At 39.6% G+C, this 27,681-nt stretch overlaps 1 protein-coding gene across 5 annotated transcripts in view; it reads right to left on the bottom strand.

Moving 5' to 3' along the window:
- The window catches only part of PTPRZ1 (protein tyrosine phosphatase receptor type Z1), a 144,927-nt gene that overhangs the window by 51,943 nt on the left and 65,303 nt on the right, over window positions 1–27,681 (bottom strand). For all 5 annotated transcript variants that reach the window (XM_075081164.1, XM_075081162.1, XM_075081163.1 and 2 more), the window contains exons 3-8: window positions 13,849–14,028; window positions 11,817–11,968; window positions 10,256–10,351; window positions 9,931–9,997; window positions 6,551–6,708; window positions 5,848–5,998 (exon numbers count right to left, since the gene is read on the bottom strand). In XM_075081164.1, coding sequence (XP_074937265.1) covers window positions 5,848–5,998; window positions 6,551–6,708; window positions 9,931–9,997; window positions 10,256–10,351; window positions 11,817–11,968; window positions 13,849–14,028 — 804 coding nt within the window. The remainder of the gene's footprint in view (window positions 1–5,847; window positions 5,999–6,550; window positions 6,709–9,930; window positions 9,998–10,255; window positions 10,352–11,816; window positions 11,969–13,848; window positions 14,029–27,681) is intronic.

Raw genomic sequence — 27,681 nt, 5'->3', positions numbered from 1 at the left:
TGCTTTCCCTGGGAGAGTACTTAGATGCTGGTTTTGCATATCAGGTCATGGTAATGCACTTTTCTTTGCTTATTCTTCTGTGGAATAAAATTCTGCCCATACAAAAAATTTAGAAGTTTTTAATCTAAACTGAATTGCATCATCGGGAAGCACCAGGGTATATTAGCCAAATCATTGTCAAAAACTGCCTGCACTGTGTTTTTGATCAAAAGACCTTTATAAGCTGCCCATATTTGGCTTATTCAGATGTACATTAAAAAAGAAAAAAAGCGCCTGGATTTAAGCTTCTCTGAGCTTGACACAGCTGGAATAAGACTAGGTGTAGTTCTGAGGGAGCACTGGATAACACAGAGGATTCTTTCTCAACATTCGTTGCTTTCTTCTACTTTCAGTTGAATCTGGCTTTGAGACTTAAATCCAAATTTTCAATTGTGGAAGCCATGAAATCACTTAATTTACATTAAGATATTCAAGGGCTTTTCAGCTCCCTGCCACAGTGTGTGGCAAAATGTAGTTCTTCAATATGCTCAGTCTCTTCCATTGCTATGACGGAGGTGGAGCAGCACAGTAGATAGGCGTACTGGGTTAACCTTGGCTGGCCACCAGGTGCCCACCCAGCTGCTCTCTCACTCCCTTTCCTCAGAAGGACAGGGGAGGAAAATAAGATGAAAAAGCTTGCAGGTCAAAGTAAAGACAGGGAGATTGCTCACTAATAACCATCATGGCAAAACAGACTCAACTTGGGGAAATTAATTTATCACCAAGTAAATTAGAGTAGGATATTGAGAAACAAAACCAAAACTAAGGCCACCTTCTCTCTACCCTTCCCTTTTTCCCAGACTCAGCTTCACTTCTGACTCTTCCATCTCCCCATCCCAAGTAGTGCTGGGGGATGGGGAATGAGGGTTGTGGTCAGTTCATAACACTTTGTCCCTGCTGCTCCTTCCTCCTCATGCTGTTCCCCTGAACCAGCATGTGGTCCCACACACGGGGTACAGTCCTTCATGAAATTTTCCAGCCTGAGTCCTTTCCATGGGGTACAGTCCTTCAGGAAAAGACTGCTCCAGTGTGGGTGCCCCACGGGGTCACAGATTATGCCAGAAGCCTGCTCCTGTGTGGGATCTCCATGGGCTGCAGCAGGATAACCCGCTTCACCATGGTCTTCTCCACAGGCTGCAGGGAAATCTCTGCTCCAGTGCCTGGAGCACCTCCTCCCCTCCTTTTTCACTGACCTTGGTGTTGCAGGGCTGTTTCTCACACTTTTTTCCTCACTCCTCCCTGCCATCCACTGTTTTGCCCTTTCCTAAATCTGTTTTCCCTAAGGCCCCACCACCATCGTGGCTGCGGGGCCCAGCCTGCCCTGGGACGGGTGGGTTGGAGCTGGCTGGAAACGGCTGTGTCCAGCATGGGGCAGCCCCGGCTTCTCCTCACAGAGGCTGCTCCTTATCTCCCCCTGACAGCTTAGGCACCTGCACCCAGCACATTATGTGAGTAGAAAGTATCTGGCGCAAGAGGAAATGTCTTGAGAGAATCTGAAAATGGTTATAGCTAATTTTATGTTGTCTGTGGTGTGTAAAATAGTAAGGATGTGAGTCTTTACCCTCACTCTTGCAAGAGAATTTAACTAAAATAGCTGCTGAGCTTTACACAGTTGTATTTTGCACGAGAAAACAGGTTGAGAAATATTTTTAACCAATATATAAAAAACTTGCTGGATGGCCAGCCCAAGGAGTTGTGGTGAATGGAGCTAAATCCCGTTGGCAGATGATCACAAGGGGTGTTCCCCAGCTGTCAGTATTGGGGCCAGTCTTGTTTGATATCTTTATCAATGATCTGGATGAGGGGGTTGAGTGCACCCTCAGTAAGGTTGCAGGTGACACCAAGTTGGGAGGGAGTGTGGATCTACTCAAGGGTAGGAAGGCTCTGCAGAGGGATCTAGACAGGCTGGATCGATGGGCTGAGGCCAGTTGTGTAAGGTTTAAGAAGGCCAAGTGCCGGGTCCTGCACTTGGGTCACAACAACCCCATGCAACGCTACAGGCTTGGGGAAGAGTGGCTGGAAAGATGCCCAGCGGAGAAGGACCTGGGGGTGTTGGCTGACAGCTGGCTGCACATGAGCCGGCAGCGTGCCCAGGTGGCCAAGGCAGCCAACAGCATCCCGGTTTGTATCAGGAATAGTGTGGCCAGCAGGAGCAGGGAAGTGATCGTGCCCCTGTACTCAGCACTGGTGAGGCTGCACCTCGACTACTGTGTTCGTGTTTGGGCCCCTCACTACAAGAAGGACATTGAGTTGCTGGAGCGTGTCCAGAGAAGGGCAACGAAGCTGGTGAAGGGTTTGGAGAACAAGTCTTATGAAGACCTTATTGCTCTCTACAACTACCTGGAAGAAGGATGTAGTGAGGTGGGTGTTGGTCTCTTCTCCCAAGTCACTAGCAATAGGATGAGACTAAATGGCCTCAAGTTGCACCAGGGGAGGTTTAGATTGAATATTAGGAAAAATTTCTTCACCAAAAGGGTTGTCAAGCATTGGAACAGTGTGCCCAGGGAAGTGGTTGAGTCACCATCCCTGGAGGTATTTAAAAGACGTGTCAATGTGGTGCTTAGGGCCATGGTTTAGTGGTGGACTTGGCAGTGGTAGGTTAATGGTTGAACTTGACAATCTCAAAGGTCTTTTCCAACCTATATGACTCTATGATTACATGATTCTGTGTTGTCAGTCTTGAATTTTAACTACCGATTGTCTTTTATGTCTTTACTAAACCCAGGAAGACTAACAAGAATTATGTTTCTGCGCTTACTCGCAGGGCTTTACTAGAAGAGTGGAGCAGATGGGAAATTACATACCAGCAGCTACCATGATGGTTCTCAGGTTTATGGAAATATACAATAATTTCTATTATAAATGGATTTTCATGCCAGCTGAGGTTGGTGGAGATAAAGCATCACAATTTCAAAAAGCTTTTTGAGTTGAGTCCTCAAGTATGGCTGTAAGGATTAGCTATGTTATTCCTCTTAAATATATATATATATGCAGACATACATACCACATAGGAAAATTATATGCATCACTAAGCAGGCTTGGGGAACAAAGTATCTCCCATGACCTCAGTAGGGCAGTGTTTGTACACCAAGAATGTTGAGGCTGTCACTGTGTGAAAATTTCTGCCAATACATTGCTGAAATTAGTTTACAATTGAAGAGAAAGATTCTTTCAGCCCTTCTAAGGAAACTTAGTTCTACTTAAGAAATGCCATGCATTAATAACAGCAATAAATCAAGCACTTAATCCTACTGTCTAATGAGATCCTACACTGAATCCAACAGGAGAATCTCAGGATTCTAGGTTTCACGACACAAAATAACTTTTCAGTTACCTACTTGGGTAAGACCCACTCTTGTCATTTCTCTTCAATCATCTAAAGGGATTTCAAAGATTATTTTTTCTCTGTTGACTGCAAGAACTTTGCAATATTAAATATGAAATACATAAGCTTATTTAGGGGGGGACTAAAGCATTCAGACTACAGTTTTTACATCTCAATATTTAAGTTTAATGATTCCTAGGGCTTTATATTTACCTTCTCTTAAAATGGAGGTGAAAATATAAATGTTCCTCCAGTGTTGTAAATTAAACAAATCCTCTAATTGCATTTGCGTGAATATATATATGCATGTTTACACAAATATGTATAAGTTGTGTACGTGATGTTGTTGCATTTACACAGTGCATATAAATATTAACAGAAATGTGAAAAAAAAATATATATAGGAAGACTTGAAATTTTAGTGATCCCTTTCTGTCCCTCCCTGTTTATGGCCAAACCAGAATTTTTTACCTACAATTTGTTACTTTAAATACCTAGTTTGGAATAAATACTAGCTGCGTTTGCTGCCAGAATAATGTGAGTGCAGGACACTTTTGTCTTAAACTCGGTAGATTGAAACCCATTTGTTTGGTATTACACAAGCCTACACACAGAGAGAAAATTTGGGTGCTCTGTACAACATATTTTATCATTACATGAAGAGGAAGGGCCTTTTAATTTTAAATGGTATAACTCAATGCAGAAAAGGATCCTAATACCTTTAGGCTGAACACTCTTTCCTTATCTGTATGGATACCAAATTCACAGATAAGATAGAAATTCACAGAATCTCTGCTGTAGTGCAGAAAGTTGGAAGCAGCCTCCTATGCAGTTTTAACACACACTGCTTTGGACACCAGGTGGAAAGCTCCTTCAGGTGTCGGCACATGGAGTGCACAGAAGGACGCAGGGACCTTTCTTAAACAGTATTATCCAGCTTTTCTTCTTGTCAGTCTCTATGGAAATCTAGATTAAGATGGCACAGCTGAAAGTAGCTTCTGTCTGCTGCAGTGACTGAGCTGAAGGGCGAAGGCCAAGGTTATGGCTGTAGTGCAACCACCTGGGAGGCAAGTGGATTGCATGTGGCTGAAGTCCTGGTGTCTGCCTCCAAAGGTCCTTTACCTATGACATTTCTTCACTGTAGATTGATGCCTATTTATAAAGGACTGAGAAGATTAATTTCCTTCTGACAACGTGGACATGAGAAAAGGTGGTCTGTATTACAGTGACCTGTCTCCCAGAGACTTTCACTCAACAGAGGTATTTGGGGAAGGATGATCTTTCTTTAAGTTAGGCCAAATCAACAACGTCCACTGTAAGTCTATTTGAAAACAAATTTTTAATTGAGATAATTTCCTTGATTGCTACAGCTCAATTCCCCACTCCTCCTCCAAGCTTCAAAATGTCAAGTGCTACTTAATACCTAAACAAAAAAATACCTTCCTGAATAGGTATTTCTTGGGTTAGACCAATGCAAAAAAATTCATATCCTGGGCACACATCTGAGGAGTTCATGACAAGCTGAGGTCAATACAGAAGTGTCACTGACTGATTATAGAAATAAAGCAGTAAAGCTATCCTGTGCAGCACTGTGGTGAAACAGTGTGATGTACTTGTGCAGGGAACTCAGCCTTCCAGCAGTTCTGAATGATGAACAACCCCTAGCTTGGACGCAAGTCTCATACACAGGATCCTTTTCCAGGAAAAAAAAATATCCACCCAACCAAGGCAAATTAAAATGAAACCACACTTCCTTCTACTCTGAAGAACACCTACACCACATGCTTCGGTCATCTGCCTATGTCTAATTAACCACAGTTCAGTGCAACTGAGTTTAAGAATCTACAGGTAACCCCACCCAAGTAGCAACATAATGCCCCAAAATTAGATGTTTGCTATTTATTCTTCTGTGCTTGTGAGTACAGAAATCATTGACTTCCATGTTTAGATCTTGTTTCCCATTACATAACACACTATTTTGGTCATACAAACTTCACAAACTTCCCTGAGCTTTTAGGTAAAACAGAGAACAGAGTCTGGCTTCTGCGATTCTCTCCATCTATCCGTTTCTCAGCAGACTACGTGGAATGAATTTGGTGACCTCACTTCAGCCTCTGTTGGAAAAGCATCCGCATTACACAACAAAGAACCAAATAGGTTTGTAAAACAAAATCCTCTTGCAGCCCCTGAAAACGCAGCTTTGTTTAAGTCTGAAACACATTAAAAGGGCAGTGCAAGAAAGCTTGAACTGACGCGATCTTCACTGAATGTTTGGTCAAGACAAGCATTTAATTTTCCACTCCATTTAATCTGACATGCTTTAGGGTTGCTAGTTTTCTTCTCTGAAGTGATAGATTTATGAGTAATAATACAGCATGGTACTTTCTACACAATTTAAAATTAGTATCTTCATACAAGGATGAATCTTTTACTGAAAATTGTCTTTCAACCTGTGAAGAGAGGAATGACTATTCAGTAAATACCTGCTTCATGAATTTCTTCTTGTCCAGTGTACGAGGAAAACACTTGCCCAAAGAACTTATATTGCTGCTCTCGGAAGTTGTTTTGCAGGTAGTCCATCAGCATAACATAGCCAGACTGCTGCATTGTAAGGACTTCACAGAATACAGCTAACTAGATAAGGTGAGAAAAAGAAGAAGTTAGAAGTCATAACAAATTAACCAGATTCTGCTAACAGGCAAAACCCCTAGGGAAAAGATGTTGGGTAACATCGCCCAGTTGAGTTCTCCCAGGTGGCCCTGAACTTTTGTTCCTCTGTACCAACAGTATATCTAGCGGTTTATCCACCTGTATTTCTCGACCACTCTGCTATTGGAGCTATGCTCTGCCCAGTCACCACCATTTAGCTGGGGGAATATGGAAAGAGTGTTTTGTACTCTTTTTTATCTGGGCTAGAAGTCCAAACAGCTTGCAGAGTTAGGAAGTGTGTTCTTACTCCCTTCTAAGGCAAGAAATGACTCAGAATCTAGTCCTGAACTAAAAAAGGGAAAAAGTAATATATATGCTTTCTAATTTAATGGCTGCATGAAAAATTTAAAACTTGCTAAAAGAAAAGCCAGGTTGTTGGGCTGGAAATGAATGCCATGGCCTTTACCATATACATGGCAACCGCTTTTCTTTGGTATTATGTACAATTTTTTGGTTTTAATACATTAAATGAATTACCTGGTCTTCAGAAATACTAATGGTATCTTTAAACACAATCCATTCAACCGTTTCAGAGCAGGGAGGAGTTGATAGAGACCCATTATAAGTGTAATATTTGTCTGTTGCATTCGGCAAAAGATTCAGCAAAATAAATGGTTCTAAAGCAGCCTGTTTTCCTGGAAAAAAAAAAAAAAAAAAACAAACCAAAAATTAGTCAGATAGTTAAATACTGCAGAAGCAATGAATAAATAGGAATCACACTCTGCAAAAGAATTACCATTATAGGAACATGTTAATTTTGAGTCTATCAAAAATTTGACCTCCAGAGAGACTAGTATACAAATCAGTTGCTGAGCCTTTTCTGCTTAGTTTGAGTAAGTATTGTTCAATAACAACTTTGTTTACTTGGGAAGGTGTAATAAGTTACTCCAGTAATAAATAAAATAATCAGTACATTGGTTGACAATAATTTTTTCACCTGTAAATTTACTTGTAAATATCCAAGATGCCAAATCTTTGTCTCACCCTTGAACTTCAAAGAAAAATATGTTAAATTAAAAAATATGTTCTTGGTCTCATGACAAGGCTCTCTGAATTTGCTCAAGTTGTTAAGTTACTCAGGATCTTAACCTTTACAGAAAATTACTGCCTGGGGAATTGTCAACATGTTAGACCAGAGAGTTATATTACTCATGATAGCAGAAGAAAAATTTCTGTGGAACAGGGAATTTTAAAATGGTGATAATACAGTGAAAAACTGTAATAGCTCTACACAAAGTAGAAGAGGATTCAAAGACGTCCTCCAGGAGAGTACGACCATCCTGTTAATTGCCCTGTGAAAATAATATAATGTCTTTCAGGTCAGCAGTTTACTGGGTACCCTGTCAGCTGGGAGCATGCATGAGGAATTGCTGGTAGTTCATCCACAGAAAGCTAAGTTTGTGCTGGTATGGCAGTAGGGCCCAGCAACCAAAAATGGCAGAAATGGTACCGACTTCTTCAAGGCAGATTTTTTTCAGTCTGTGACAATTATGAATCTTGTGACAATTATCTACCTTACTGTCTGGTGTATCCAAAATAATACCTGTATTTACAACTTGGAATAAGGTAGATCCTTGTATACATTATTTTAATCCAAAATTACTGATTTAAAATTTCTCCCTATTTAATAAATTTCACTCATGAATATAGAGTCATGCGAGTACAGAAACATTTAGGTTGGAAAAGACCTTTGAGATTGTCAAGTTCAACCATTAACCTACCACTGCCAAGTCCACCACTAAACCATGGCCCTAAGCACCACATTGACACATCTTTTAAATACCTCCAGGGATGGTGACTCAACCACTTCCCTGGGCACACTGTTCCAATGCTTGACAACCCTTTTGGTGAAGAAATTTTTCCTAATATTCAATCTAAACCTCCCCTGGTGCAACTTGAGGCCATTTAGTCTCATCCTATTGCTAGTGACTTGGGAGAAGAGACCAACACCCACCTCACTACATCCTCCTTTCAGGTAGTTGTAGAGAGCAATAAGGTCTCCCCTCAGCCTCCTTTTCTCCAGGCTAAACAACCCCAGTTCCCTCAACCTCTTCTCTCCAGACCTTTCACCAGCTTCATTCCTCTTCTCTGGACACGCTCCAGCAACTCAATGTCCTTCTTGTAGTGAGGGGCCTAAAGCTGAACACAGTAGTTGAGGTCCAGCCTCACCAGTGCCGAGTACAGGGGCATGATCACCTCCCTGCTCCCGCTGGCCACACTATTCCTGATACAAACTGGGATGCTGTTGGCTGCCTTGGCCACCTGGGCACGCTGCTGGCTCATGTGCAGCTGATTGTCAATGAACACCCCCAGGTCCTTCTCCGCTGGGCAGCTCTCCAGCCACTCTTCCCCAGGCCCGTAGCGTTGCATGGGGTTGTTGTGACCCAAGTGCAGGACCCGGCACTTGGCCTTCTTAAACCTTACACAACTGGCCTCGGCCCATCGATTCATCCCATCCAGGTCCCTCTGCAGAGCCTTCCTACCCTTGAGCAGATCCACACTCCTGCCCAACTTGGCATTGCCTGCAACCTTGCTTAGGGTGCACTTGATCTTCTTGTCCAGATCATTGATAAAGATATTAAACACAATTTGTTTTAATGAATTTTCAGACTGTGCATTAACTTTTGGGTTTACAGATATGTTACTTTTTAAGACCTGAACAGACTTATGGCCTGTATTTTTCTTCATAATTCCTTAAAAATTTGGTGAGAGCAGCAAATAACGTTAACAGCTTATTACAAATCATTGATGCTTTTCTTCTGTATAGAGACTGTTCCACTGAGTTACGGTTTAAGAGCCGGCTCCTCCCCTCTCTCATATCCATGTTTCATGAAAGGGGAACATTTAGCAGTGTCAGACAAAGTCCATCCTTCTATTTCTCCTGTCAACATGTTAATCAACCTTCAGGCAGAAGCCATCATCGCTAGCTGGTATGTGTCTAGTTAACACATTCTTCCTTCAGTAAAAATATATGGCCAGTCCATTTTATGTAGGTGCTTGGGGACACAAAACTTTTCATTTATAGTAAGAATCCTGCTATACATTTTGCAACTTTGGATTTTAAAATACCCTTTAACGTGATTGACAGCCTAGATTCTAAAATCAAACACCTACAAAGCATGATTAGAAATGGAGAGTTTGTCCGCAAGGAACAGGACTGCTCCTCTGCAGAGCTTGAGAACTTGGCAACTAGGATTCAAATAAGTACAATACAGATATGACTGACAAGGACAGATCATGTACATTGCCGACAAGGATAGATCGTGTGCTATTCACTTTTCTTCAGGAGGAGCAACTTGATTTAGTCATGACCTGAATTTTCAGAGCTTATTTGCATTTTATTCAAGAAAATGATATGCTACTCATTGAAGTGCCATGTAGTGGCTGTGTCTTGAATCTTGCTGCTGATAGTTTTACAGCTCCTTCCAAGGCTGTAGAACAGTATCTGCCTTGATGTATCACTCGTTCTCCTTTGTGTTTCATAGAAGATGGCACACAAGGATAATGAACGTTAACTGCTTTATATTTCCCCCTCCTCTGTCTTTGTAATTTATGAAAGTTGCTTCCTTTTATATTTATTGAATGATGTTTGTTTTCTGGAGAATAACAGTGTCAAACTTTTGAAAGCTTTTAAAATACTGGCGTAATAGCTTTTTACACTTTCAACCTATTGATTTTAAGGGGTTTTACAAAGCTTAAGCTCTCTAGCCTATCCAGATGACTTTTGTTGTTTCTAACACAATAGACATGGCTGAGCTCTAGAGAACTGTGCCCCCTGATGTCGTTAAGGTTTCATAATTACACTGAAATGGAATTTAGTCTAATCAGTAATCAATAAAACATGGAGGCAGACTTACCAAAACGACTAACACTATCTACTCCATTAATGATTGGATTATAATCCGGATTATCTTCTACTCCAATCTGTTAAAAAGAAATTGTAATTTTTTAACAGTACACATTTCATGTAAAGAATTGGAAGTTGCAGTTTACCACCAAAATTATAGATGACTTAAAGCAGAGCAAACGTATTTTGCCCATTTGCTTTTCTGTAAGAATAAATTAGAAAGATACATGCAAACTTTGAACTCAGTGATCACACATTAGAACGAGATAAATTCATTTTGAACATTTGCCGTGTTTCAAAGCTTAATTAATGACACGAAGATATACTTTGTTTACCTCAAACAAAATTGATAAAGCTCTCAACTTTCCATTTCCTTTAATTGCCTCTTCAAAATTTGTAAACTGATCTGCATCATAGCAGTAGATTTGCATCTGCAAATAAAAATATATTCAAATGTTATATATACAAAAAGTTTTAAAAATTAAACAATGCAGCTATTTATATTCCCATTTTGAGAAAAAATTTCCAAGCAATAAATTTAATTACAAATACATCGATTTTTTATCTCTCTCGCATTATCTGAAGATGGAATTAATCAGCTGTTAGCTGTCTAAAAATGACCTCTCCTGGAAAACTAGCAGTTATGCAGGTGTTATCCTTTCAAGGAGCATAATGCTCTCCATGGATAATACAGCAAGCTGAGATAGTTTGCTGATACTGGACATCTAACCTAGAGTACTCAGGTGAGACAAATCTTGAAATCAGTGGTAAAACATGAATAATAAGGCAAGATGTCTCTCCTGCATCTGCCTTACAGTCAGTGTAGAGAAGTATTCGTAATAAAAGACTACCGGGTATTTTGTGCCCACATTTGAGTTCTGTCATGGGCATTGGGTTTGTTGCACCCCTTCTTTGCTTTCTCTGGATGCAGCTGGGAAATCTCCCCCAGTGCCAGGTCACCCACGTGAATGGGGGAGTGTCCTGCTCCTCCTAGCTTTTCATGTGATGATGTCTAAAGAGAATATTCTCTTCAATGCCTTGGCAGGACAGGTGGAGTATGAGAGGGAATCTTTAAATGGCTAATGAGGTAAAGCAAGTGATGCTTCCCAGGGAAAGCTCCTGGCTCACAGCTCTCCACAGACTATAGGACCTCCTTGGCTCTGTTGCTTTGCTCTGACATAAAAGACCGAAGTGCTTGGAGTGAGGAGCAGCATCTCCTCACATCTCTTTAACTGGAAAATGATCACAATGCCATGTTGAGGTTTGCAAGTCTGGTCTGCAGAGCTCCCTCGTGGATGTCAGTGAGAGCTGCTCCTCTCCTCCACCCCACCCCCATGCTGCTGCACGCTATTCTGCCAAACCATCCAGGGGTATGCTGGCCTGGCTGCCTGTGGACGTGGCCGCACCCAGGACCTGCTCTCACATGGTGGCTCCTGACATGCTGCTGCCAGCTCTTTCTAGCCCAGGAACATGGGCCGCACTTTGTCGTGGTAAGGCCCAGCAGCTTCCATGGGCTCTCAGCAAAGCCCCAGCTTTGAAAAGTCCATTTACACTTTAAACAACCGAGTGCTGTGGAATATGATGGGCCATATGACAGGCCAAACTTGTAAGAACTCAGCTGTTAGCGGGAGCTTGAACTTTGTCAGATTAACAGAACCAACTTCTAATGTCATCTTAGAAGACGTGCAAAAATGCAGTTTAGACATTCTCAACATGCCACAGAATAACGCCTTACACTGCCCTTCTAAAATGCATCATTTAAATATTAATAATTTGGATTTAAGTGAATGATTATATTTGCAAATAGACTTTAATCAAGTGATAAACAAAGGTATTTAGTCAACAGTATTACTTTTTGCAGAATGTCAAATCGTCAAAATATATTCTGTACTTTACCTCAAGAGGAAATTTTTGTCCTTCTAAACTATGTTCTGATCCGTCTGATGACACGTTGCATTTTCCCCAGTGAAAAGTGATCTTGCTTGCTTTGAATATGGTGTCTAATCCACCTCCACTTACATAATACTCATTTGTCAGGTTAATTTCCACTGCACAAAGAGAGAGGGGAGGGGGGAAAAAGTAGGGTCAATATAAAAGCCAGCCAAGGCATCTATGACTCTCATATTTCAGTATTAGGTGCTAAAGGGTAAATATGGTACACTTATTTCCCTGTATTTCATAAGCAATTTGACAGGAAATTGGTTATTTAAAGTAAGACGGAGGTGTGGTTATTCACTATTAGCATGGAGAAATATGTTTCATTTCACGCTGCAATTCATAAAATAGTCATCTAATGAAGTGCACTATTATATTGGTCTCCTGCTGCCTGAAACTAGCCACAGAACTATGCTAAAAAGCTCAGAAAACTAGCTTAGCCACCAACCTGACTGAGAAAAGAAATTCCTGAAACACATAGCTTCCTGAGACCACCTGTGCTTTTAACAAAAATGAAAATACACCCCATCCATTATTATCATAATTCTAGATGGAAATCATGAGGCAACACAAGAAAAGAAAATTTCAGCCAGTTCCTACGAGGACTGTCCTGTCTGTGAGGCCTCTTAGCTATGGAGTGGTCTCCCATGGGAGAGGGTGATTACAGGTCTTCAGCTGGACACAGGTGTACACAAACTGTAGATGGGACTCAATATTTGTCTTGGAGGGAATGAGCAGGGGGAATAGACCAAAGCCCCACGTTTGGCTTTCCCACCTCCAGTGATTCTGAATTGTTTGACCTCTTACTAAAACAGCACTACTGGAGTTCAGTTTCATTACACTCCTTTCCTCAAAACCTTGAAGACAGTTTTAAGTGCAGAGCTTAGCAGTCCCTTTTATAATATCTGAACTGTAGATGAGGAAAAGCTCAGTTCACTTTTATGGACTTGAAAGAAAGTTTCCTCAGGGATCTCTTGAAAAGACATATGCACTACTTATCTCAGCTAGTAGAGCAAGAGGGAAGTAAGTGCTTTGTGGAGTAGTATGTAGGAAGTACATGATGGGGCCAAGAACAGAAATTAGGAACAATGACACTAAAATAACATAAAACAACATAAAGTTAAATTAAATTAAATTAAATTAAATTAAATAACATAAAATACAATGTAATAAAATAAAAAGGCTGGTCTAGGGGTTCCTCTGGAACTGGTAGATGGTCAGCAACAGTTGTTAACAGATTCCTTCCTCCATACCTATGCCTGACACAAGAAACAGTACTTTCAACAAGCAGCTTCTAGTTATTGATATCCTGGATTTATAAGTGTTGCAAAAAGATTTGTGTGACAATGTAAATGCCACCATAAGCTTCTTTTATAGCTGGGAGAAACAGGTACTTGTAAGCATAAATCACTTCTTTCTAAAACATGTTTTTAAGATAGGTAAGGCAAATTGTACCATAAAAGGACCTATTTCTCTTCTTTGACTGCAGAAGTCGTCTAAGCGAGTAATTCAGATGCAAGCGTCCACATTATAGGTGTCTATGTGTAGATGAGATTAATCCCATCCTGAGTTTTCTGAAACCACAGCTCATCCATGAAGTGTTTCCAGATGAGTAGGTAATTTATTCATACTTTTAAAAAATAATTTTTGGATACTTGTTACAGATTCTAGATATGTAGTAATAATTATCATTATTTCATTGCAAATGCTAAATTACTGTTTAGCTTCAATGAAGTGCTCATGTTGGGATGATAGTAACGATGTGATTGCTTTGGCTCTATCTGTCTGCACACATAATTTTCATTTGTGTGATTTGTCTATTATGCTTGGCTATCATCATCACCTGTTTTTTTTATTTAATGGATAAATTCAGAATGCACCAGCTAAGGAAAAGTGAAATGAAGATGTTTCATTAAAGATCCTTGATTGATTGTCTGTCCTATATCACTTTTCTGACCTCACTTAACTCCAAACATGAAATCTGACTTTTAACCTGTTTTGCCAGTGTTGCGAATGAAAGTATCTTCCAAAGTTTCCTTTTCCCATCCATGGAATTTAAGTTTCTTCAGATTCACATTTACTTGAGTAAGATCTTCATCAATATTAATAGGAGATTGTTTGGCACCATTGCAGGCTGAATATTTCTTTCCCCAGTTCTTTTGGTTCAAAGTTCCTAGAAATCAAAACATTTGGGGTAAATACATTTAAAATTTAAACTGTGACCCATATATTTTTTAACATGGAAAAGTTAAAATGCAGTTTGCAATCTGTGATCAGAGTACCTGCCCTTCTTTTAGGCCTCATCTGTAGCAATACTTAGCACACCTACCATTGCATCCTCCCTCCAATAGTTAAGTCACTTTTTGACCATTTTAGACATCAGACATACATGTTTATGAATCTCTAGAGAGAGCAGAAAACAACAAAAAACCCCTTACACACAATATACAGAAATAATAAATAAAAAGGGGGGGTGGAGGGCTTTTGTGAAAGAAATCGACATTCAAAAAACCTTGGGTATTACTGCAAAACTCTCCTTTCCAAATAACTCTTTTAATCATATTAATGTCATTAACATTCCTCTGCCCAATGAAGTCAGCCGTCTAATAAGATTTTTAAATAACTACAAGTAATAAGATCTTTGAAAAAAATCCTTACACAGAGGGAAAAAGGTAAAGTGATTCTACCCGGAAAAAGGAAAAAGGTTAGTGATGCTCTGGCCGGAGAGCCTGGCTGTATGGCCCGTGGAAGGCCATGCACACACACTCTAGCTGGCTCCCTTTGCAGCTGCTGGGTGAGAGGGGCCAGGAGGTCCTTTGCTGCAGCAGGGCACCTTCTCCAGGGTGCAGGGGCTGCGTGGCACTTCACTGTGGCCGGTTCAGACACAGACAACATGGAAACAGACAGCATGCCCTTCACCAAAGACTTTATTATTTTCCATAAGAAATGCTCAAGTACTCTACAGATCAGTGTGAGGGGTTAGCAGCTGCTCTGAGAATCTTTTGTTTATATAATATAGTAATATAAATACTATGATATTTTGTGTATGTTTATGTGTTTGCATACATATAAATATTTTTCCTGACAGGGAATTCTGGTAACACTTCAAAGGGCTAATTAAAACCAAGATTTAGCATAGACCTAAGCAGAGACCTAAGAAAATATAATTGCTTCAGTTAGCTTCCCACTTACTAGTAGTTAAGAGCTAATATTAGTGCATCCAATGCACACATTTGACACGTCAAAATGAGCCAGTGCTCATTTGCAGGCTGCTGTGCTACATCCAAGACTTTCAGTGGAAGATTTGCTATACTGTACTGCAGGCAAGGACAGCCTTCATATTGCACTCAGAAAACTCAGAGGGGGAGAAGAGATGCAGCCAGCCCTGTAACCATGACAATAGGCAGTAATACAAGATGCTCATCTGGATAGCTAGCTACCTAGAAACAAACCTGAGCTAAATTATTCAACAAATATCGAGTCAAGCCAGTTACCAATATCACCTTGCAGCATCAGAAGCACTGCAGGTCAGATGGTACATAAACCCATTTACTCCTTGCAAACAGCAACATAAGAAACCGTTAGGCACAACAGCCAAGCAAACCAAAATGAGTTAAAGTCACGAGGTTATGAATCTGAATATCTTGCAGGTGGGGATTAGAGCCCTAGACTGAGCCAGCAGTGGTCCCCTTGGGAAGAACACACAGGGTAAGCTTCCAGCTCCTCCTCAGATCACGCTTGTCCCGGACATCGGCTGTCAGTTGTAGTTTATCACCTGGGCAAGTAATGCAATATCGTGATTTCTAATGTGCTTTTAATAAGAAAAGAGTGGCTAATATTTCACCTTCTCTCTCAAAAACTTCCCTTAAGAAATTCTAAGCCCAAGTCTCTGGTCTGAGAATCTGCTCAGATCTTCTATAGTGAATTTTCTAACAAATATTGAAGGCTTTTAAAACCAAGAAAGCCAATTTTATTTAAATATATATTAGAATAATTAACTTTTAAACAAAAAAGCCTCCAAACAGGGTCAGACAGGACAGAAATAACAATTCTTGGCTTGCCCCATGCATCCTTGCAGACAGGCCCTTGTTTCCAGGTCTGCTCGTAGCCAGCTCGGTGATTTTTCAAGCTGCTGCAAACTCTTTGGAGCCCTCCATTGCTCCCTCAAAGTCTCTGCCAGTTTGGGCTGGGCTGGCTGCCCATGGCCATCCCTTGGAGCTAAGGGTGTGCTGCCTGCTCTGTTTCTCTTGCTTCTTCCTTTTGCCACAGCCCAAGACTTCCCCAGGCTCCTGCTGTTGCCCCAAGGCAGTAGAAATCTCCTTTCTCTTTCCATTGACATACCCACTCCCATTGCTTACCTGCAGTCTTGCCTTCAGATCACCGTCACAAATCTTTTCCCAACACACATTTCCCTTATTCTGCTCTTTCCACCACTGGCATTAGAATGAACTGAAAATACAACCCTTTTCTCTCTCCCACTAGTGTACTTTTGGGTACTTTCTTCCATGCTTCTTTTGATGAATGACATTGTCCCATTTTTGCATCTTCCCTTTAAATTCCTTACTATCCACTGTCACGTTCAATAAAAACAAATACAATAAAATTCGAGAAACTATAATCTCCTTCCAACTTCATAGTTTCACATTTTGTGGTTTTGTTATCCTTTCGTTATCCTCTGACTTGGTAGTTGTTATGTGTGCCTCAATGTGTAATATAACAAGTTCCTAGTGTGAAGCTAATGATAACAATAGTAAACTTAGCTGATCCCAGAAGACAGTGTTGTGCCAACACTGTAATCCATCACAACATCCTGAGCCAGGGCATGCAGAGTTACATAGGATGCTGGCGGTAGGCAGTATGGCAATGCTGTGGCCTGACCGAGGAAGTTTGTTCTTTCACTCTGCATGTGAAGCTTTTCATAAGAATTGCCAGAAAGAAATGAGGGAAATTAGAAGGCTTGGTGAGATGAAGAACACTATTTTCTGTCTCCCAGAAAGGCTTCAAACCTATGAGATGAGCTTGCTAAAAAAGATTTGATAATGTTCTGCCTTTTCTCTATGTAGAAACAAAGGCAATTCAGCCAAGCAAGTGATTATAATAAAAAGATTCTCCTTTCATAAAGAACTTTGATTTTTACACCTTACTGAAATCTTACAGCATCTATAAATCTTTATGCCCCAAAGAAAGTTTTAGAAAAGAGATTTTAATGTAAATTCATATTGCCATACACTCACCAACAGCCATGGGAGGAAGCTGATCTATGTATATTATGTATGAAAAAGCTGCAAATACTGTTTCAGCTACTCTCTGGTTGACAAAAAGAAAAATATCTATCCTTTCTGTATGAATGCTAGCTTGAAGTCAACCAAGAATAAACGAAAAAAAAAAAAAGTATTTCATGGTTGAAGAGGACAAGAGATAAGACTTCCAGCTAGGACAAATTAACTGTATGCTCCAAATTAATGTTCCTGCTGGCAAATCTGAATAGGTATTTGACAACTTTTAATCAGTTTTCTTCTTTGTGGTCCAGCAGCTGCTGTAGCTGAAAAAGCTATATAAGCAAAGGACACCATTAGTGCTTACAATTGCAGAAGTACAAGTGATCTCAGCACTGAGGAACACAGGCAATGTGGAAGCTCTCTTTCCAAGGTAAAAATGATATTGAGCTCAGTAACGAGGAACAAAATCTGTGTGCATTTTGCATGTCAAGAGGAAAATCACTCTTGCATAACTACTGAGAAGTTGTGGCATTGATCAAAAGCTATGGCATGAAATGTACAGGAGATCAATGGCAGGCTTTGGCCTGGGGCAGGAGCACGGGGAATTCCAGAAGGAACTGGAGTTCAGTCACGATGATCCAAATTATATTTGAGCAGCAAAATACATGTTTATGTATAAATGCTGCAAATGCTGGAGCAGATAATAGTTGTGTCTCTATCAGCAAGTAGCGCAGACCAATACGAGTGGATTTACAGAGTGAAACAGTTGGGACTGAGGACCAGATGTCCATACCATATGTTTTTCAGAAGGTTTTTACCTCAGCCTAGCTCTGCCTGGTCCCATGGGCTGAATGCCCATCGGCTGCTGAAGTGCATTGGGTACGTTCCTGCAGCACATCACCTGTTTAATATCAGTTGAGGTGAATCCATGTCACACACCGTGAGACAACCCTTCCTTGTGAACCAAAGCTTGGCAAGTAGGGAGCAGCCAGAAAGTTTGCTTCAGAAGTCCACACCCGATCTGAACTAAAGCATTAACGTAAATGCAGCCAGTGCAGGCAGCAGGTGGTGAAACTGCTGCAGTTTACATGACTTGCAGAAAGTCAAAGTAAAAGCGAAAGAACCAAATGTTTTTAAACAAGAGCAGATTGGTTTATTGTAGGTGTTATGATGGAAATTATAAATCAAAGCAGTGCCAGCCATTTTGAAAAATATTGTTGAAACTGATCTTTGAAAATGAATTCCCCCAAACTGTGCTTTGGAAATCTGAGGAGATTAAAAATGTGCACGATATATCTTAAAGAGTGCACAGAGGAAGCAATGTTTGTCAAAGCCGTCAGCTCTGAAGAAGTAACTCACAATTCACAATGAATGAAAATGAGCCTGAACACAACAGATTACAGGATAATGGAAGACTGCTTATACCATAACCTTTACCACTCTTGCCCAGGGCAGAATGTCAAAAACGAAAATTTTCCTACCCTTTCTTTCTAGGAAATGTTCATACCTAACTCTGCTCCTCATCCTTAGCCCCACTGATCCCGTTCCTGCAACAAGCATCCAATCTGCATTTCATCCACTGCTGTCTTTAGATGATCTGGCCCACAAGATATTACTGCACTTCTGTCTTTTATAAAAATATTGAAAGAAAAGCATCTGTCAAAGAACTCTCTGTGTGTCAGTACCCTATGCAAGCAGAAAGAGCGAGCAGGGCTGAAGACAAGCTGTGAAACTGGGTGGGCTGTGGTCCTCCCCGCAGCTCGCCAGGAGATGGGTTTCTGAGCGTGCTCACACACTACTACATGCACGTCTGCTGGACTGTAAACCTTCATCATGAGTACTGCTGTTTACTACCATGTATCAGTACTGGCTGAATGTAATATACAGTTTACAAAAAATGGAAGATATCTTTTTAAATCAATGGGAAAATATACATAAAGAACTTAAAACGTAAACATTAAATCTAATGAATGGGATTCTGAATACGTGAAACAGTCTGCATTTCTTCTTTGTACTGAATATGGATGTAGTTTCTGAAGAAATACGATCTTAAAAATAACGCTTTGGGTTTTATGGGATTAAATAACGATGTCAGAAAATTGCATTAGTAAGGAGATGTTTTACTTGGAAAATTCTACTTCCCAGCACTTCACTTCAGTAACTGTTGTTTTGACATCACAGAGTTTGCATTCTTAGCTCTTATTAGGATCATGTTTCTCGTGAATGGGCATACTCCTAGCATGTGCTCCCCCAGGAGTTATAAGAAGCTCTAGCTTTAACGACAGTTACAGAAAAAGAAATGCTTTAAATATTGGTGAAGAAGCCATACTTCCTTCACAAGTGTAAGCTTTGAAACACAGGGAGGTTAACATCATCACTGTTAGATATCTACTGTTAGACCGAAAGAGGGATACAGTATAAGACCATGTAAGTTTTAGGCTCTAACCAGTTAGAGTATAAACACTGCTTCTCAAACTGGCAATAATGGGCAGTACAGAAATAATCATAGGTCTCATTCAGGTTTTCCATTGCTCCTACCTCATTTATTATCTCATGATTTAAACTGATGTGAACCCTAGGGTTTATGTTATAGATGAAAGACAGCAGAAAAGAGAGATGGATTCTTTACCCCTACTTAGTTTCTTCCTCTCCATTTTTCATCAGCTTTTGCTTTCACAATGATATAATTACTTTTATAAATATAGATTGGACACATGAAGGATATCCCCTCTGTGTGGACTGATAATAATGGATTTGCCTCATCAAAAATATTATTGACTTGCTACTTTGAACTGTTAAGTGATTTCAAGGTTTTCTTTTTGAGAGCAAACACATTTTATCTAAGACATGAGAAATCAGAAGTAAGGCCATGAAAAGATATGGGTGCTTATACTGGGCCAAGATTTATATTTAGAGGTCCAATCGCTACTGCTCTGAACACCAAACTGTGTGCTATTCTGTTTTTTTTTTCCTCTTTATTTCTGCTTCACTGTTTAGATAGTATGTCTGAACTGGGTGAACAGAGGAGGTGGAGATCAATAAACCTCAGGATGCTTCATACCATTACCATTAATAGCTACACCGTTTAGCTTATTAGCAGAAGTTGCACAATGCACTCTCTAATCCTCTAAGGCAGAAGAATGATTTCAGTTCACATTCTGGATGAGTGCACTACTGGCCCAAAGAGAGAAGCACTGACAGTTCTAATCCTGTGAATGCTACCATAGCTTGTATTGCAAAGGCCATGACAAAACCTATTGCATACTAGGAAAACATTTTGGTCTTCGAAAAAACAGAAGGTTTAAGTTTTACATACTACTGAGTAGAAGACAACTTTTCTGCTTCATCTTGATCTTCATTCAAAACCCAAGGATTTTTGGGTTTTGTGTTTTCCCCTTCCAAAAGCCCGCATTAGCCCTGCAGCCTGTTCATGATCAGCCTCATAAAGTTTATAAAAATTCTTCAGATTGAAAAAACCCAGACTTCAATGGGTGAAATTACTTGTCAGGACAGAGTCACAACTACAGAGAAGGAGTTTTGTCTTCCAGGTTTGGGCTTAGCCAACTATTATGCCCGTCTCAGTGATTTAATTGCTAGTTGGTTTTCCAAGACAGGATTTGCTTGCCAATGTCTAGGTCAAGTGTTCAAAAACTAAATTATACTGGTTATGTTAAAGACAGAGTAACCAGATGGCCACTCCAAAAGACTTTAATAACATTTAAACCCTCGAAGTTCAACACTAATAAAGTAACTTGCTTTTAAATGAGCAGGAGCCAAATATATTTATCCCACGGATTTTTTTGGCACATGTACAGTGACAGAGAAATGAATGTAATACATTTTCTTACTGTAGGGTGTAATATTTCAAACAAAGCAAACAGAATCAACAAAAAATTCTGGTTGCTTTGCAACTAGATGTATTCAGGCAAGCCAAAACATCCAATCTGTTATTTTGTTTAGTACCTTATTTGTTATTTTTGTACCGAAGTACAAACTTAGTACCTAACTACATCGTATTCTGTGTATTGTGTATATGCGCACACAAAAAAGAAAATATCTACTGCAGAAACACAGACAAACATGGACGTTTCCTGAGGAGAATACCCTAAAAGATGGCTCAGCAGTAACCTGTCTTCAGCTGAACTCTGGTATGTTCATCTTCTCTGTTCTCATCTAAAATGTGTTGGACCACTTACCCCTTATTAAAATCTATCTTAGAAGATGAGTCAGGAAAATTCTGATGAAACATTTTGTTATCTTCAGATTATTGGATCTTTCATCTTTTGTTTATTTATTTGAACATAAACTTTATGCTTCCTTCACATCTATGGTCACTGAGACATTGCTCAATAAAATAACCAAAAAGCAACCAAGTGAGAAAAATATTTTGTTTTTTCACTTCATCCCCACAGAAAAAAAAATCAGATAGAATAAACTACAGTTGTTGAGACACAATCGAAAGCTGTAATCAGTATTATTAATATAGTGGCTGTCTGGTGATTTTTCTTCCTGGGACTCAGTCTGATAATGATTCATAGTCAGACTAAGTGAATTACTGAGCAAAACACGTAGGAGGATAAATGGCAATGGACAGCTTTCTTTCAATATAGCAACTGTTTGCTGTTCCTCTTCTTCTTTCATTCCCTGATAAATCAGGCCATTGCAGGCAAGTTAGAAAATATATAATCAAACATTTCTATGCCAGAGAAATACAGATTATTGCTGATGCTCCATTTGCAGTGCTCTCAATGGGATAGCTGTTTAGACTAGGAGAAGGATTATGGGAGAAACTCAGTCAACCTTTTAAGATAATTCTTTTCTATTATTCTTATCCCATTGCTCCTGAATTTGCATATAAGTGCTGCTGGAGAATCATGTAGCAATATATAATGAAAACTTGCCAAGTAATTTTTTATAATTAATGTAGTGTTAAGATCTAAGCTATATTTTTCAAGTAGGTATTAAGGAAGGAAATTTGGTACAGTGCCAAATGGGAAAATGTCCAGTAAAAAAGAAACACATTCTTTCTCCTGCTTTTATTTAATTTTTGACAATATGTAAAGCCCTAACTGGAAGCCCTGAAATCTTCTGAACCTTGCTTTGAGGAATTCAGGTTGTAGCAATGATTTCCTTTACCTTTAGTAACACTTCAGCTCATGAAACTGAATACAACAGTGTTGAGAGACAAAGATCATTCCAAGACGATGGAAAACTGAACTGGAATACATGGAGCTGACTCACTTTTAGGCTAAGAAATAGGCAATGCCTTTTGGCCAGCACTGAGGAACACGGCCTACGATTTCATTTCATATACCCTTCAGTTGCACTTTTTTTCATGCTGGGTATCATAGAATTAGCTGTCAATTTTCTGTCATGGCAACGTCAAAGGCCAGTTTGTCTTCCACTAGAAGAGGACTCTCCACCTGTTTTTGAGCAGTTCTGCATACTGTTATTAAAGAAGGACGAATAAAATGGGATGATCACAGGCTTTGTCCTCTAAAGCTACCCTGATCTGTAAAATAAAAGCAACAGCTTTCCAACACGGTACATCCCCATCACAGTTCAGCTGTACTTCCTGGAAGTAAAGCTTACTCCCAAATTTACAGCTACTGCACAGACAACAAGTCAATGTATATCATCTTTCTGTTGGTGAACATGGGCATAAATGAAGCTTAGGGAGGTATCTCCCCCTACCCCGTAACATGCAGCTACCATTCTATTAGAAATGCAACGGCTACATACGACGAAAATTGTGCAGACTCAAAGCTTGCACCAATTTTAAACAGACCAAAAAAATGCACTTTAAAGTATCATCAGCTGGAGCAAAGAAAGAGGAAGCAATAATCTACTTCAAGTGCAGCATTTCGCATCTGTCTGATAAGTGATAGTTGATGTAGTCCCAGGAGATGAGCACAATGAAACCCATCTTCAACAGCAAGAAACCTAATTTTTACCAGAGTACAGATCACCATCTAAGTCTAATGAATTGCACTGCAACAGTCTCTGCTTTTCACTCCCCATTACTACAAGGTAGACTCTGCTGTATTTTAGAAATCATCTTGGGTGGCAGAACAAGGTACTCAGTACAGAAACAAAATGCAACAATGAATTTAAAAAGAGAACATGTAATTTCCTCCTTCTCAGCTTCTCAACAGATCTTACAATATTGGCTTTCACTGAGAAAATCAACATGGTCTCCTTTTCTCTCCTGTTGTGGTATGACTCCCCTCCTTCCCCCACTCCACTTTCCCCCTTCCCTCTTTCCTTCTTCCTTCCTTTCCTCCCTTTTTCCCCTCTTTCCTCCCTCTGTCCTAGACCGTTAAATGTTAATGAGCAGTCTGTTTAGTTCCATGAAAAGTCCTGTGATGGTGTACCGCAGGGGCACTATTTCCTGTTACCAAACACATGAATTATTGTATTGTTATCATCTAGGAAAATAACTTCTGTCAGTACTACCCTATCTACAAGAATAATACATCTCATAAAGGCCACAGTCATAAGTTCTGAACCAAAGCCTCCTGAAGTATATGAATAAATCTCAAGTAGGTTCTCTGGGCTTTGGATCAGATTGGCTGTGCATACATAAGAAAATCACTACTAAACAACACTAGTGAAACCTTGGATGCAACAATTCCACAAATAGCCATGAAAAAAAGCTGGCATTTACCCTTGAATAGCAAAAAGGCATTTATATCAACTATGAAGAATAACATAAAGATCCTGAAAAGCAAGTACGAGACAGAAATAAACTAAAGCAAGACAAATATAAGGATAAAAGACTACTGGATTATATCACTGCCAGTCAGTCACAGCAGCTGCCAGCAGATATATTACCCTAATGTCCAAAAGAACATAGAAGTAATTCTGGTTCTTTGCTCCCCAGGTTCTCATTTTTACACACCTTCAGTGTTTATAAAATGAAGCTCCTACATATCTCCAGAAGAATAACACCATAGGAAAGTGGGATTTCTTTATAGCATCTTTTAGCAAGATTTGGTAACACACTTCTGTGGGAATATCAATACATACTATGTTTGCATAATGGTAACGATAAGAGGTGATGGGCAGGAATTTGCTATATAGTATTATATTGAGCCATATGGATTTCTTACACAGAGCTATACTTGTGTGTATGCTTATCTACACAATTTCTTACCATTTTTTACTTCAGAAAACCAATTCTAATTCACAAAAATGCTCTTCAGCAAGGACTTTGACTGCAATAGCAAAAACTTTGTCTTTCCCTTCCCCCCCAAATGAAAGAAAATCCTTCAAAAAATGTTAAAACCCAAACCCCTCCTAACATTCCAGAAACCTTCCTGCACTAATGGTATTACTTTATCTGGACTAAGTATAACTTCAGTGTTACCATTATGTTTCCATTTTGTCCACAGTCTTTGTAATGGGTACTTTCAGAACTGCCATAGCAATGTCAGTGGATGTATATGACTCTTCCTCTGATAATATTCCATGTTAAATTTAAAAGATACTATTATGTCTTTTTTTGAGACTATCATATCTTCAAAAACACTCTTTACCAACTCTTTCACTGAGTGAGGTTTTACCCAGCTCTGATGTGATAACAGCATTATATAAATTATGTGGTAGATTTTTCTTCCAAATATTTCTTCCACAAACATGTTGCGCTAATCCTTTTTTTACCTTTGCAGATCTATAAAAAGGCCTAACCAGTTTTTAAAATCTTTTGGTATTATGAACTTTTAAAGTCACTTTCAATGCTAAGTAGTTATTCTTAAGAGTGCATAGCTGAAAGCTATTGAGCAGTAGGTGTAACTCACCTCAGATGGGGAACTCACTGTCCATTAATAGCATTTACTTTCGCAGCTTTTCCATTCCATCCTACAGTGGAAACTGTTTGAAATGAGGATGGAAGCAGCATTAACTGCTACACAGGCACACACTTAATTCATGCGTTTCTGGGCAATTGTGGTCTCACATCTGTCTCAGGCAGCCAGTAAGTTCATGTCCCTCTGTGAGTCTTGTGGTGATAAAACTGGCCTAAAATACCTGGCTACTGCTAGAAGCACTGTTTTCTACTTCATATTTTCTGAAACTAAGAATTAATTCATTGCACTGCTTGTATTAAGAAAGCAATAGAAACTGGTGTAACCTACTCCCTCTGAGCCAAAAGTTCATAGCTGTGATTCCAGGTTACATATCAATATTGCTTTAAATTCATTAAACTCTTTAATAGCTTAATACTACCTTTTTTTCCCCACCTATGGCTAATACACAGAATAATCAACTTTCATGAAGATTTGTGTCATAATTTTTCTTTTTCTTTTCCCTGTGGAGAAAAAAAAAAAATCTTTCATTTCTACACATAGGAAAGTGGAAGAGGATCAGAAAAGCACATTACTTCTTTTCTTCACATTTTTGCCAGGGATCAGACAGGTAGGGTATTTTTTACCTCCTGCAAATATAGTCTTTATTTCTTCTTATTAAGTAGACCATTCAAGGAGAAAGAGATCTAGCATACTTTATGACAGTTGGTTAATTTAAAGGCATGTTTCTTGATTCATTTATCTGCTTTAAGCAGGAAGTTACTATGGCAGAAACAGGAGGAACACATGATATTCCTGACACATTAACATCATCTAACCATCAAACCTCTCCCCAGTGCAGAGGAACAATTATCTTCTGCCATGGAGTTATGCTATCATTCACATAAAGGAAATAAGCCAGTTCTAAGAGGGGATTGGATGCACACAAGGGACTTCCGTACCAAGTAAGACCAAGTATTCAAGAATCCCAGTGCTTCTAGATTTGTGGAGGGCCTCTATACAAGCAAAGTAAGTTTTAGTTAAATTTTATCTACTGCTGCTTCTCCTTTCCTTTTCCCTCTTGGTGGAAAGTATCACTTTTATGCTCAGGAAAAAATTTATGCTACCCTAAACATGTTTTCTTGAATGTAAATGTTATTTTGTTAGCTGATCTTGAAAAACGCACTTACAATTACTGAATTGCTCCAGAGTAAAAGTTTGCTGACAAGAATCATCTCTGTTCAGTCTGCAAGGAATTAGACAGCCATAACAAAAAACAGGTCTGTAAGTTGTTAGGACAAAATCTCCCCAATACATGCCTACTGTGCAAATAATTGAAACGTACTTAACCAAGCTCAAGAGACCAAGCCACATCAGAGTTCACACGTTCCCAAATTTTCACCAAAAGCTCCCTAAACACTCTGTTACTCCCTGTGCCCTGAGGCACTGTCAGTTTGACTAAGCTGAGCAACCAAAATTGCAGCACATTTTGGATTCACAGTCATCCCTCGCCATGATCTCCCAAGGCACAGACCTAGCTGGCACACACCTAGTGACCTCAGACTGTGCAGCCAACAGCACCAAGATGAAAGTAAAGCCCTCCAGCTGTTCCTCCTGCCATTCAAGAACATTCAAGTGGATGCTTATTTGACTACAATATCCCAGCAGCTACAGCCAGGCAGTGTATTTGGGACAACAGGAGTTAAGTACCCTCCTCAGGCAAAAAAAAAAAAAAAAAAAAAAGACCCATATTTTGCATTTCCCATGGCAAGGTCTGAGGATATTGAAAAGGCAAGAAGTCTTCTTCACTCACCCCACTGTGATATGGTCAGGCTAAAAATTCAAGAATCATTGGGTCATAAGAAGATAAGGGGGGAAAGATGATTTTGTAGCCCAGCAGCTGAAGCATTCAGCAGGGAAAGGGTAGGGATGACACAAATGGGCAGAGACAGGCACCTTTCTGCTAATGGGTGAATTCTGAGGCAAGTAACTCCCCCTTGTGTTGTTTAGGCACCTCATGTAGGTGCCTAACCTTGAATTGAGAATTTAAGAGAAGATATATGTCCTCTATGATCCCTCAGTCATCAGTACTTTTACGAGACGTGCTAAACCTTTGTGCACTTGAGAAGTCTACACAGCAAATTACTGCAAAATAACTCCCACATTTCAAATTTGCACCTTAGATTATTCCATATGTAACTTCCACTGGCATGCATAAACCCTAAATCATAGTGTAATTTTTCCATAGTATTTCTCTGGTGCTTTGGTTCTCATTTGAATTAGGCCTCAGTCTCACAACCTGATCCATGTGGACAGCCAGCTATTCTGGTACTGGTGGCCACAGAACACCTTGTATTTCATTAGTCTGTTCATATAAATAGATTATATTTCTGTGGCAAATCAAACCCCACTATTATTAAAGCAATTAGAGCAAGTAATTGTTACAAATAATTGAGTATAATGAATTTCTGGTTGTTTTATATTTGCTATTCCAGCACAATGGCTAGTGTTTGCGATATGGTATTTAGTACCAAACAGCACTGCATTCATTAAGAGATTTCTGACACAGTTCCATAATGTTGACCAGTCTATACCAAATGATGATGTTTAATTCCTATATTCTCAAACAAGAAACTCAGACTGAATATAAAAAATGATAACCAGCAAAATCAGAGAAGAAAAGCTCACCTACGTTATGCGAAGTATAAACCAACCACTTACTGTTTAAAAACTTTTTTTTTCTGGAAGAACTTCCCGTGTGCTTACCATGTGCACTCTACACCATAGTGTATGTTGTCACAGTCTCCCAGTGCTCTCATTCCT

The sequence above is a fragment of the Phalacrocorax aristotelis genome, chromosome 1 (genome assembly GCF_949628215.1).
Source record: "Phalacrocorax aristotelis chromosome 1, bGulAri2.1, whole genome shotgun sequence".
Classification (NCBI taxonomy): domain Eukaryota; kingdom Metazoa; phylum Chordata; class Aves; order Suliformes; family Phalacrocoracidae; genus Phalacrocorax; species Phalacrocorax aristotelis.
Note: the sequence above shows the minus strand (reverse complement) of the source record. Positions and strands in the feature narration are given on the sequence as shown.